Genomic DNA, 13,542 nt, shown 5'->3' on the forward strand with positions numbered 1-13,542 from the left:
CTCCATGCCCTTTCACTATCTTTGGGTCGTAGACACAGTCATCCTCTTCCATGCCAACCTCAGGTGATACCAAGCCAGTGTCATAGCCATGCACAGTGTGCCAGGTCTTCTGCTTGGGGTGGTTCTTCTTCTCTATGATAATAACCTTCCCCACATCCACTCTGACTTGAAGTACTCTTTTCTTCCAGTAGGGGGCACCAGGGGAAGTTTTCAATGGCTTTTAGAATGTCCCAACTAACATAGACACCAGTTCCAAGAACACTTTAGTCTGCACTTGGTGTGAAACCATTGTTCTTAATAAACTCTGTTGTGGTGCCGTGGAACATCACATATTCTGTCTGGTCTTCAGGAAGTGTGTTGCTGTCTGGAAAGTTGATGTAGTATGGAGAGTTAGCCATAAACTAGAAACCAAACTGCAACTGAATAAACCTCTGCTGAGATGAACTGTATTATAAGCCAATACAATGCACAATTACACTTTGTAATATTAAATAGTCCTTTAACTGAAACTGTTACACCAAATAGTGATATTTATACAATAACAATATGCTGAATCACTATTGTTACAGTAATATTACAAGTGTTATAACATTATCATGCTTACATATAAATGTACTTTGTAAACAGGGATTGTTTAATATATCTAAGATAAGTGTCCAATAACAAGACTGTTTAATAAAGACTGTTGTTTATTATACTGTGTATGCTTAGGAAACAGTGCTTCTAACTGATCTCGCTACTGTGCTTTCCACTAGTCAATAACAAGACTGTTCATTTGTCTAGAATTACAGGATATCTTTCTTACCTGCTATTACTTGACAAATGCAGGAATATTATACTGTATTCTTAGGAAACCTACAGTAGTGCTTCATACAGAGTGCTTTACTGATTTCATTTCCTGGTGACAACTCTTGTCTCTATAGAGATGGATAAGACACACAGAGAGGGATCTCCAACTGGGGGCCCAGTTAAATGGTTGGACATAAAAGACTGTAAAAACACCAGCAAATCAGCTCCAAGTTATTTTCATTTGGGAAATCTGTTCTAAGGTATTTCCATGTATAATAGAGGTTTGTAATTATGTTTTAGTCTAACATATTTGTTTGTGCTTCTTGCGGTCAATTTGCAGTCTACAAATGATTTGTAATTATGTTCCGGCCCCCTGACCATCCGTTCAAGAAAGAAATGGGACCTGCGGCTGAATCTAGTTGATGATCGCTAACCTCGAGCATAGTAGTCCCTCGGAATGTAGAACCATGACACCTCTATGTAAGGGAAAGCAACAACACCCACTCAGATAGTACAGGTAGTCTAATGAATACCGAACTATAAACATATATGGAATCCCAATCTGAGCATTTCAAAATGGCTGACACCTTCCGCAAACAGTGAGAACTCAGCTGCTACCTGTCTATGGAAGTCTATGGAAGACACACAACATTGACTAAATTAGTTCATATATTTCTGCAGCACAGATACTTCAATAGATTAACTGATTGGAATTAGGAGGGGGGAAAACACAACAAACAATTATTTGAGATGTATTATAGGAACAAGGATCATTGTTACACATGAATTATTTACATCACGTAAATATGAATAATTAATATGAGGTTAAATGATTGATTGATATAGATTGACATGTGAAATCATCTTGTGGGCCTGCAAAATATAGCTTCTTCTTCCTATGAACTGCATCATGTGGGACCGTCTGATTCTAACCATCCTCTTCTGGTGACCATGAGGTGATGCTGGATGCTCCCACTGAATGCAGAACGCCATCAGTTCTACAGGGACGGGTTTAACCTGCAGGAAACAGAATAGAATACAAGCTGTCTCAATTAAAACCTGCATGTGTGTATAGTGGGGCTCACATTAAGTGCCCTTCAAGCCTTCTACTGTAGGGGTACTTCCATTGTGATAAGGTACTGACTGTGGCTCAATATCACTCACATTTTCATGGTGGCCACTTTCAGCATTGTCAGCACTCTGATTCTCTTTGGGTCGAAAACACAGTCCTCCTCTTGGTCGCTACTCACCATGCCAACACCAGGTGGAACCCAGGCAGTGTCATACCCATGCTTAGTGTGCCAGTTGTATTGCATGTCACCCTGTTTGTTAATGATCTTAACCTTGCCAACATCCACCTTCACTTTCAGAACCATCCTGTCTGAGTCATCGGCACCAATGGGGTATTTAATGGCTTTTCGGATGTCTCGACTGAGGTAAACACCGGCACCAAGCATCCCATCTTCGGAAGGTGTGAATCCATTTCTCTGTATTTTCAAAGCAAACTGTTTTGATGTTCCATGATACATCACGTAGACGTGGCTGTCCTCAGGGGAGACTCCACTCTGAAGATGACGGTATCTAGATCTGTAAGACAAGCAGACAGTTTTTGCTTCAATATGATATTATATTAGCTTCCATTCTTCACATAGTTTATTTAAAATAACGATTTGTTAAAGGAGACTTGATTTTTAGGTCATTGGGGAAATGTAGTTTTTTTTTTTAATTCCTGGTCGTCTGACCTCCCAAACTAGGCTCTAAAAACAAATCCATTAGAATGCTCTAGAATGTATCTATTGCATCATCACAGGTAAAACCAATCAGAGGGTTTGTACTACAACAGTCTCTTTCATACTTACATGGTCTTTTTGTTTACTTTCATGACCTCCATGACTTTGATTCTCTTTGGGTCATAGACACAGTTCTCCTGTCGGTTGCTTTCTACCATATCGACTCCTGGTGGAACCCATGCAGTGTCATATCCATGCTCGGTATGCCAGGTCTTCTGCATGGGGTGATCCTGCTGGTCTATGATCTTAACCTTCCCTACATCCACTCTGACTTTTAGTACTCTTCTCTTAGAGTTGGAAACACCAAGAGGGTATTCACAGGCTTTTTGAATGTCCCGTGTAACATAAACACCAGCACCAAGCATGCTGATATCTGCTCTTGATAGTATGAAGCCATTCTTCTTAATCAGCTCTGCAGCCTCTACTGAGGTGCCATGGAACATCACATATGTTCTTTGATCCTCGGGATGTTCACCAGTGTAGAGAAAGTTGTCTAAGTATGGAGAGTTTGGTTTCATTTTCCTCAGGCAAGCCCTAGTCAACATGATGATTCTAGCTGTGAGAACCTGTGGCAAAATATGCTTTTATGAATATACAAACTTCTGCAATCCTGTAGAAACAATTTAGATCTCCTACAGGGCCTTCAGAAAGTAGTCATACCTCTTGATTTATTCCACATTTGGTTGTTACAGCCTGAATTCAAAATTGATTCAATGTTTTTTTCTCTCACCCATCTACACACACAATACGCCATAATGACAAAATGAAAACATGTTTTTAGACATTTTAGCAAACTTATTGAAAATATTAAAAATATCTCATTTACACAAGTATTCGCACCCCTTTGCCTTGACATTCCAAATGGATTTTCTATTTATTTAATTGATTTTGAATTCAGTCTGTAACACAACAAAATGTGGAATAAATCAAGAGGTATGAATACTTTCTGAATGCCCTGTGGAAGTAACCTGAAGTGTAATAAAAGGAGACTCCGCCTGCACATTGTGATACTTGCCAGTTAAATAGGAATTAAAAAGGGCAACATGTCGACCACAAATAGACTTTATCCAGGCTACTAATTCAGAAATGTCACACAACCTTACCTGCTACTGTGGAATCAGATTCAACCAACCAGTCAGACTAATTCAGGATTATATGACAGAGTTTAGTTCTCGTTTCCCCTCTGTTTCCTCTCCCTCGCTCTCTCCCCCCTCCCCCTCTCTCTTAAATTCTAATTGGAGAGAGAGAGCAAAGTCCATCCATATTTATGACCAGGATATCTCTTTGCTAGTGAAAAGCGCCAACTCAGATGGAAAGAAGCCTTAATCTAATGGGTACATAAACATGTCTGATACATCTTATTATTGCAAGACGTCTGGAGCATTTTGAAATTGCAATGCTGACACCTTTGACCAGTAAATGGATGTCTGTAGTGTTTATACATCAGACTAAGATCAGTTGTTGAGTCAATCTGAACAGTAAGTACACAGCTGTCATTTGCGACTAAATTGAAGACACTATTAGTCTATAGAAGACACCTATTGACTAATATTATACATTTTGTACATTATTTTAAGGTGCATTATATATTTAAGTGCAGTATTGTACAGGTAAGTGCCATAATAAAGGAAACACCAACATAAAGTGTCACAATAGGGGGTTGGGTACCACGATCCAGAACAGTTTCAATGCATCTTGGCATAGATTCTACAAGTGTCTGGAATTCTATTGGAGGGATGTGACTCCATTCTTCCATGACAAATTCCATCATTTGGTGTTTTGTTGATGGCGGAGGAAAACACTGTCTGAGCCGTTGCTCCAGAATCTCCCATAAGTGTTCGGTTGGGTTGAGATCTGGTGGCTGAGACGGCCATATGGTTTACATCGTTTTCATGCTCATCAAACCATTACGTCACCACCCCTGCCCTGTGGATGGGGGCATAGCCATGGTAGTCAAAATAATGGCCTGCCCAGCATTTTTATACTATACATGACCCTAAGCATGATGGCATGTTAAGTGATTCATTAACTCAGGGACCACACCTGTGTGGAAGCACCTGGTTTCAATATACTTTGTACCCCTCATTTATTCAACTGTTTCTATTATTTTGGCAGTTGCCTGTATTTTGCACTTCAACAGGATTATTCAGAGTGACAAGTTCTCTACGGTTCCCTTCTTGATTCATTTTGGGTCGTAAACACAGTTTTCCTCTTGGTTGCTCGGCACCATGCCAACACCAGGTGAAACCCAGGCAGTGTCATACTCAATGTGCCAGGTCTTCCCCTTGGGGTGGTACTGCATCCACTCTGACTCTAATGGGCGACGTCTAAATGCTTCAACTTCATTATCTCCAGCACTGCCCCAACATCAACAACATATGAGAAAATGGCGTGTTTATATGTTTTGTGGTAAAAAAGATGACGTCATCGGTGTGCGTGTGTGTGATTTTAACAAATAATGAGTAATAATTCTCTACTAATTGGTTGATGATGTCATTGGAAACATCTTTTTTTTTTACTACAAAACATAGAAATGTGCAATTTTCACACACTGTATGTTGATGTTGGGGTGGTGCTGGAGATGATGAAAATGAAGTTGAAACACTTTGAAATGTCCCTTAAGCTACTCTTCTTGTCTTAGTGTCTGGAACACCAAGAGGGGTTTCTTCTGGATTTTCGGTGTCAGAAGTGGATGGTTCAACTGTCCAGCATGATGCAGCAACAGTCCACAGTAAGAAGGAGCAAAATAGGCTCACAAAAGGCTGAGGATTTGATATGGGAATTGATGTGCAATCAATCATATAACCTTATCATATATTTTAGAAATATAATCAATCATATTTACTTGATAATAAACGTGTATCAATGATCATACGTTGTTTAAAGAAGGGATTTCTTCCTATAATAAATCTCAAATAAACTGTAGAAGTTCCCTATACTGTTTGAGTGTTTTACCTCCCCAAAATCCAATCCGGTTTTATTAATGTACAGCTGTGGTGTAGAAATATATTGATAATATTGGTCAATGCTGTGCCTTCCATACACGTATCAACGGTGTCTTCCTGTTAGTCGCGGACAGCAGTTGTGTGATCACTGTTTATATCGACAACACATTACTGATTCTGATCGTAGTCTGATATACAAGGCAAAGGGTGGCTACTTTGAAGAATCTCAAATATAACATATATTTGGATTTGTTTAACACTTCTTTGGTTACTACATGATTCCATGTGTTATTTAATAGTTTTGATGTCTTCGCTACTTTTTTACAATGTATAAAATAGTAAAAATAAAGAAAAACCCTTGAATGAGTAGGCGTGCCAAACTTTGGACTGGTACTGTATAAAGACAAAACACGTCAATGTATTTGTCAAAGGTGTCCGTTCGCATTGCAATTTTAAAACGCTCCAGAGGTCTTAATACGGCATGACGTTTCACATATGTTTATGATCATGTACCCATTAGACTAGATTCTAACGTGAGTGGGTGTGGTTTTTACTTACAAAGAAACAGAAAACCTAACGTTTTCCTCAAGAACCAGGAAATGAAACTTGAGTGGGAGGAAACCCTCACAGACGGTATAGTCCTGCATTCGTCTGTTACTATAGCGGGTGAGAATAATGTTATTTGAAACACTAGAAGTTGGCTGTCTTATTATTGAACACTTGATATAAGTCAAATACTGTTTTGTTTACCAGTATTTACTTTCGAATGTTAAAATGCTATTCTAATACTATTGTAACATTGATTCTGGATACGTTGAATAGTTATTTAAACATTACAATTTGCTTTAACGGTTCCAGCCTAAATCATTTGCAAAATGGCTAGGCCTTAAAAATAGTTTTGGGGATTACAGCTCATTTGTCAGAGGTGTATTCAGCTGCAGTTTGATTATTATGGCTTTGAAGGGGTACATCAAGCAGAAAAACAAAACGAATTCACCATACTACTTAGAAAACATTCTTGAGACCAATGAGCATCCAGAGGATCACAAAGAATATGTGATGTTCCACGGCACCACAAAAGAGGCTACAGAGTTGATCAAGAAGAATGGTTTCACACCATCAAGAGAAGAACTTGGGCCTGGTGTGTATGTCAGTCGAGACATCGGAAATGCAATTAAATACCCCCTTGGTGTTTCCAACAATAAGAGAAGAGTACTAAAAGTCAAAGTGGATGTAGGGAAGGTTAAAATCATAGATCAACAGAACCACCCCATGCAGGAGACCTGGCATACCGAGCATGGATATGACACGGCCTGGGTTCCCCCAGGGGTCAGTATGGTGCTGAGCAACCAACAGGGGAACTGTGTCTACGACCCAAAGAGAATCAAAGTCATGCAGGTCATGAAAGTAAAAGAAAACAACATGTAAGTATAAGATAAACTGTTGTAAAGCACTGCTAACATTCTCTTGGTTTTACCTGTCAAGAACAATTGAACTTCACAGCAGTCAATTGTGTTTTGAGCTTTCCAATGGCATTGTTTTATAGTATATTTGTGGAGGGCTTACAAATTCGTTTGAGATATTTTGCCTCAAATTTAAAATACTGCAACTGTAGAAGGTTGTACTTTTATCACATTTCTGCAAAAAACTGTCTATCTTACAGATCTCGACACCGTCATCTTCAGAGTGGAGTCTCCCCTGAGGACAGCCACGTCTACGTGATGTATCATGGAACATCAAAACAGTTTGCTGTGGATATACAGAGAAATGGATTCACACCTTCCGAAGATGGGATGCTTGGTGCCGGTGTTTACCTCAGTCGAGACATCCGAAAAGCCATTAAATACCCCATTGGTGCCGATGACTCAGACAAGATGGTTCTGAAAGTGAAGGTGGATGTTGGCAAGGTTAAGATCATTGATGTGCAGGGTCACGACAGGCAATACGACTGGCACACATATGGGTATGACACTGCCTGGGTTCCACCTGGTGTTGGCATGGTGCCGAGCAACCAACAGGAGAACTGTGTCTACGACCCAAAGAGAATCAAAGTCATGGCATTGCTGAAAGTGGCCATCTTGAAAAAGTATGTAATATTGAACTTCTCTCACAAATCACTAGATGGAAGTTTTCATTTTCCTAGAAGGCTTGCACTTGAAATATGTACTCCGCTACTCGCAGGTTCTAACATATTGTATGTGTTTCTCTATCCTCAGGTTAAACCCGTCACTGGAGGTTGAGTCTTGAAGGTGTATTCAAGGAGCATTACACTTCATGTTCATCAGGATAAGAGGATGTAACATGCCGCTATAGCTACACATTCAATATTGCATAGGAATAAGCTATATTTTGCCAAAGGCTTGCTGATTATTGGCAATACACCTACTGTATATGCAATTAATATAACCTTATCACATTTTTTAAAACGATTCAATGATATTCACTTGACATAAACAAGGCGTGTATCATTGATCATAATTGTTCCGAATAATTGTCTTCCTATAATAAATCTGAAATAAACCTCTAAAAGTCACCCACTGTTTGAGTGTGTTCATTTAATCTGAAGCATCTTTACTGCGGAAACATTGGCAATATTTAGTCAATGTTGTGTGTCTGCCATAGGTTTATAAGGTGTCTTCCAGTTTGACGCTGGTGGCAGCTGAATGCTCACTACTGTTTGCAAAAGATGTCAGCAGCTTTCAATGTCAGGTTGGTGACATACCACTTAAACATTTTAATCCAGCAGGTTTATGGTTATGTATTTATTAGACCACCTCTATCTGTGTGGGATGGTTGCTTTTCACTTACATAGAGGTATCATGGTTCTACATTCTGATGGACTGCTATGCTCTCTAGAGACATAGTGACATAGTTATTTGTGGCAAGTGTGCCCTCTATTCATCTCTATGTCTAGTGACGAGTGGAAACCTGGAAATGAAACCTAAGCACGGTAGTGAGTCGTCACTAGTTACCTCAGCCGCAAAGTCTTCAACCTCGCCTATTTCTTATTAAAGTGTGGTTTTAAACCTAACCCTAACTTTAACCCTAGCTGTAACCTCACTGTTAACCCTGATGACTAACCCTAACTGTAACCTCACTGTTAACCCTGATGACTAACCCTAACTTTAACCCTAGCTGTAACCTCACTGTTAACCCTGATGACTAACCCTAACTTTAACCCTAGCTGTAACCTCACTGTTAACCCTGATGACTAACCCTAACTTTAACCCTAGCTGTAACCTCACTGTTAACCCTGATGACTAACCCTAACCTTAAATGGAGAACAAAAAGCTATTTTTTTTTATTTTCATGCATTTGTGGCTGTGGTAACTAGTGGAAAGCACAGTAGCGAGATCAGTAAGAAGCACTGTTTCCTACGCATACACAGTATAATAAACAACGGTCTATATTAAACAGTCTTGTTATTGGACACTTATCTTAGATATATTAAACAATCCCTGTTTACAAAGTACATTTATATGTAAGCATGATAATGTTATAACACTTGTAATATTACTGTAACAATAGTGATTCAGCATATTGTTATTGTATAAATATCACTATTTGGTGTAACAGTTTTAGCCAAAGGACTATTTAATATTACAAAGTGTAATTGTGCATTGTATTGGCTTATAATACAGTTAATCTCAGCAGAGGTGTATTCAGTTGCAGTTTGGTTTCTAGCTTATGGCTAACTCTCCATACTACATCAACTTCCTAGACAGCAACACACTTCCTGAAGACCAGACAGAATATGTGATGTTCCACGGCACCACAACAGAGTTTATTAAGAACAATGGTTTCACACCAATTGCAGACTAAAGTGTTCTTGGAACTGGTGCCTATGTTAGTTGGTGACATTCTAAAAGCCATTGAAAACCCTGCTGGTGCCCCCTACTGGGAGAAAAGAGTACTTCAAGTCAGAGTGGATGTGGGGAAGGTTATTATCATAGAGAAGAAGAACCACCCCAAGCAGAAGACCTGGCACACTGTGCATGGCTATGACACTGGCTGGGTTCCACCTGAGGTTGGCATGGAAGAGGAGGACTGTGTCTACAACCCAAAGATAGTGAAAGGTCATGGAGATAACTGGAAATAACTTGTAAGTATGAAAGACTGTTGAAATACATTGCAAACCATTTTTCTTGTCATTACCTGCAATGGTATGGGGTGGTACGTGACAACTTCACAGTAGAGCAGTGATTCCATTTGGTGATGAATTCTACAAAATCAGACAAACACACTCTTTAAAAAAAAATGTTAATCATTTTGCCTACAATTTTGAATAATGTATCCTACCTACGAATGCAATATCTTATATTTCAGCAATTGTCCTACAGATGTAAAAACAGCCATCTTAAGAGTAAAGTCGCCCCATGTATCATGGAACAGTAAAACAACACGCCCAGGTGTCAAGCCTCAGTCGTGGTCCTAGAGCCTCAGGCCCTCTGGAAGAGGAGACAGAGAAACGATGAGGGCTTTCATTTGACTTGAGGGGGAGAAAGAACCAGTGGAGGCAGCAGGTAGAAGGGGGCCAGGTTGGATTGGCCCAGGCACATCTAGGAATCAGGCCACCAACAGGCAGGTAGAAGGAGGCCAGGTGAGATTGGCCCAGGCACGTCTAGGAATCAGGCCACCAACAGGCAGGTAGAAGGAGGCCAGGTGAGATTGGCCCAGGCACGTCTAGGAATCAGGCCACCAACAGGCAGGTAGAAGGAGGCCAGGTGAGATTGGCCCAGGCACGTCTAGGAATCAGGCCACCAACAAGCAGTTAGAAGGAGGCCAGGTGAGATTGGCTCAGGCACGTCTAGGAATCAGGACACCAACAGGCAGGTAGAAGGAGGCCAGGTGGGATTGGGCCAGGCACATCTAGGAATCAGGCCACCAACAAGCAGTTAGAAGGAGGCCAGGTGAGATTGGCCCAGGCACGTCTAGGAATCAGGCCACCAACAGGCAGGTAGAAGGAGGCCAGGTGGGATTGGGCCAGGCACGTCTAGGAATCAGGCCACCAACAAGCAGTTAGAAGGAGGCCAGGTGGGATTGGGCCAGGCACGTCTAGGAATCAGGCCAGGGTGTCCTCAGTTGCGGTCCAAGAGTCTCCGTAAGGGGAGAAAGAGAAAAGATGAGTGTTAGTGAGAGCATGGCTAAAACCATAGTACACATCACAGTAGAGAATAATCAATGATGTTGCTGTGGACACTGGATAATCTGACACAAACACACTTGTTTGACCTCGCTGTGATACTATTGGCCTACTTATGTTACCTTTCTGAGTCAATTCAGGTAGCATTCAATGTCCTGCGTTTTTGTTAACCATGACAGCCAGCATTGTAAATAAGATAATCAGTCTCTGTTGTCTGTTGATCCTTTCCCCTCATGTATTTTTCATGTCAGCCAGGCCCATCTTTTCAAAGAAATTTAATTAAATTTATAGTTGAGTAAAATAAGCAGTTTTGTTCTGGTCACAAAATAATCCAGAAAATAGCGGCACTCAGGCAGAAAACCGACTTTGTCTTGAATCCATCAATAGCCTCGGCCTAGGTGTTTGGAGACACATATTGTACAGTATATTATAATAAAATATTAAATAAAAATTCAGGATGAAAAAACTTTCATTTTAAAATTAAAAACTAAAATCTCATACAAAGTAAGCTCAAAAGTTAATGGACATATATTTTAAAATAAGATCATTGAGAACGAACACCAAAATAAAAGCTAAACAGTAAGGGAGAATCTAATATTCCTAAAATGATGCATTCAGAAGAATATTTGTTATGGCATGGCGCCCATTGATTTTTAGATAATGTTTGAGTCACTCAAATAGCATAAGCCATGGCAAATTGTGTAGAATAGCAGGAAATTATCTTCACAACAGCTACATTTTGTCACTGTGACCAACAAGACATTTTCTGTTGGAGACTGCACCATTGGCCACGTTCATGACCACGCCCCGCCAGCCCAACACCTAAATTATGATCCAAAAAAACACTGGGCAGAAGAACAATATTCTCTCACACTCTCTGCAAGCAAGCGCGATGCCACATCCTTAGTCCGCATGGTCCTAAAGCCCCCATGCAGTAATTATTTTCACCCAATTATTGGTTCGGTGCTGCACCCCGGGAAGCCTACCCCGAACAACGCAGATGGCTTGGTTAAACTCCACTTGTTCAAGAAGTGTCTATTGATCCACATGGGAATGCAACCTCCTAGTCTCCACTATCTGCTCGGGCGGAGAGAGGACAAAACACGATTAAAGGTACAATCTGCCGTATTCAATCGCCATTACCCAGTGCTTAATTTGGACCGGATCCTGGCACCTCTCCGTTTTGGACGGTGTTGTCCCGGAACCTAATTGGCCAGCCCCGGTACCTGTAGTGGCATGAACACTTATTTGAACTTTTCTCGGAATTGATCAAAGTTCATTCGAGTTGCCTCTTCATGGTTTGCCACATCCTTAGTCCATTGTAACCTGTTTGAGACCAACGCATTGCGGTGGCTGTGTGAGAAGCGCGCCAGTATCTCTCACATAACTAGGATATTCGCTTTCTATGATCCCTCTCTGCTCTGATAGACATGAGCCTGCAACTCTCCAGTGTTGCAATTCATAATTTATTTCCTTATATAATTTTTTATTTATCCTTTATTTAACTAGGCAAGTCAGCTGAGAACACATTCTTATTTACAATGACAGCCTGCCGGTGAACAGTGGGTTAACTGCCTTGTTCAGGGGCAGAATGACAGATTTTTACCATGTCAGTTTAGGGATTCGATCCAGCAACCTTTCGGTTACTGGCTCAACGCTCTCACCACTAGGCTACCTGCTGCCCCGAATCATAGCCCCGCGAAGGGTTTTGAATGAACTGCAGCACCCCTGATACATTTAAATACATTTGCCAAAGTTATAGAATTACTGCTGTCTCTTCAGAAATAAATTAAATAATTCAGAATACCCCACTACACCATGATAAGGCCTATAATTTAGCAACAGAGGATCAATAGCGTTTTTTATAGCCTAGCTGTGGATTGTAGCCCAATAACAAGGAATAAGGAACAAGGAATATAACAAGGAATAGCCTACATTTGGGAACAAGCAGCAAATATGTCTGGAAAAAAGAAGCATGCAGACAAAACAGGCCGTTCACAATATTTCAAATACAATTGAGGAAAAACACAGGTTGGAAAGCAAATGGCTCCTGCTGAAAAGAGACGACTATGCTGTAGGCTACCAAAATATTTAATCGACTTCCAAATATTGTTTTGCGAGAGAGGTAGACTTTTGGTATGAGCGCGTCCGCCATCACAAGCAAGTGAGCTGCGCATCATTGGGTTAGTCAGTGAAACTGGAAAGCATTTTTAGGACTAATTTCCTCTTCATATTGTAGTTTACAATATGTGTCTCCACACACACAGGCCTGGGCTATTAATGGATTCAACACAAAGTAGTTTTTATTGATCTCATATTCTCAGTTTGTCAGTGTTAAAGTAACCTGCCATTTCGATCATGTGTGTGGTATTAAAAAATATTCTGCCAAAGTCTCTAGTCATGTAAAATGAAGGAGAAATGGATTTATAAAAGGCCAACATTTTCCCGGACATTATGCTACTAAAAATGTTCTCCGTGTTTGCAACTTGTGTAAGTGCCTCTACTCTACTGCCACTAGCAAATGCGATGATATGCATGCAATGCTTTATTATAAAATACTTGTATGTGTTCCGGTACTTCAGAACCTCCCCAGGTCTCCCCACTCCAGTGCTCACGTTATGTTCCGGCACCTCCCGATTTACACATCAAGCACCCGTATTACCATAAACGGTCATAGCCCATGTTCTACTGCAAATACCGTATAGTGATTCAAGGGAATATTTATTTATTTAACTAGGCAAGTCAGTTAAGAACAAATTCTTATTTACAATGACGGCCTACCACGGCCAAACCCTAACGACGCCCTATAGGACTCCCAATCACGACCAGTTGAGATACAGCCTGCATTTCGAACCAGGGTCTGTAGTGACACCTC

At 40.5% G+C, this 13,542-nt stretch overlaps 3 protein-coding genes across 5 annotated transcripts in view; 2 read left to right on the forward strand and 1 right to left on the reverse strand.

Moving 5' to 3' along the window:
- Positions 1-414: 414 nt before the first annotated feature.
- On the reverse strand, positions 415-3,792 carry LOC115116740 (uncharacterized). Its single transcript, XM_029645221.2, has 4 exons — positions 3,683-3,792; positions 2,649-3,145; positions 1,954-2,376; positions 415-1,806 (listed from the first exon to the last, which is right to left on the reverse strand). Exons 2-4 carry the CDS (start codon positions 3,122-3,124, stop codon positions 1,788-1,790), a joined length of 918 nt encoding a protein of 305 aa, XP_029501081.1. The 5' UTR covers positions 3,125-3,145; positions 3,683-3,792; the 3' UTR covers positions 415-1,787.
- Positions 3,793-6,086: 2,294 nt separating this feature from the next.
- On the forward strand, positions 6,087-8,057 carry LOC115116575 (uncharacterized). 2 transcript variants are annotated; one of them, XM_029645070.2, is made up of 4 exons: positions 6,087-6,190; positions 6,383-6,948; positions 7,188-7,610; positions 7,741-8,057. In XM_029645070.2, the coding sequence occupies exons 2-4, from the start codon at positions 6,476-6,478 to the stop codon at positions 7,769-7,771; spliced, it is 927 nt and encodes a 308-aa protein (XP_029500930.1). In that variant the 5' UTR covers positions 6,087-6,190; positions 6,383-6,475; the 3' UTR covers positions 7,772-8,057. The 2 variants fall into 2 exon arrangements, with proteins under 2 accessions (XP_029500930.1, XP_029500931.1); XM_029645071.2 differs by having other exon boundaries at positions 6,488-6,948.
- Positions 8,058-11,526: 3,469 nt separating this feature from the next.
- The window catches only part of mtap (methylthioadenosine phosphorylase), a 34,075-nt gene continuing 32,059 nt past the window's right edge, over positions 11,527-13,542 (forward strand). Inside the window, exon 1 of one of the 2 annotated variants that reach the window (XM_065003768.1) lies at positions 11,527-11,780. In XM_065003768.1, coding sequence (XP_064859840.1) covers positions 11,580-11,780 — 201 coding nt within the window. In that variant the 5' untranslated portion in view covers positions 11,527-11,579. The remainder of the gene's footprint in view (positions 11,781-13,542) is intronic. The other variant, XM_065003769.1, reaches the window with a different exon arrangement.

The sequence above is a fragment of the Oncorhynchus nerka genome, linkage group LG18 (genome assembly GCF_034236695.1).
Source record: "Oncorhynchus nerka isolate Pitt River linkage group LG18, Oner_Uvic_2.0, whole genome shotgun sequence".
In the NCBI taxonomy this organism is placed as follows: domain Eukaryota; kingdom Metazoa; phylum Chordata; class Actinopteri; order Salmoniformes; family Salmonidae; genus Oncorhynchus; species Oncorhynchus nerka.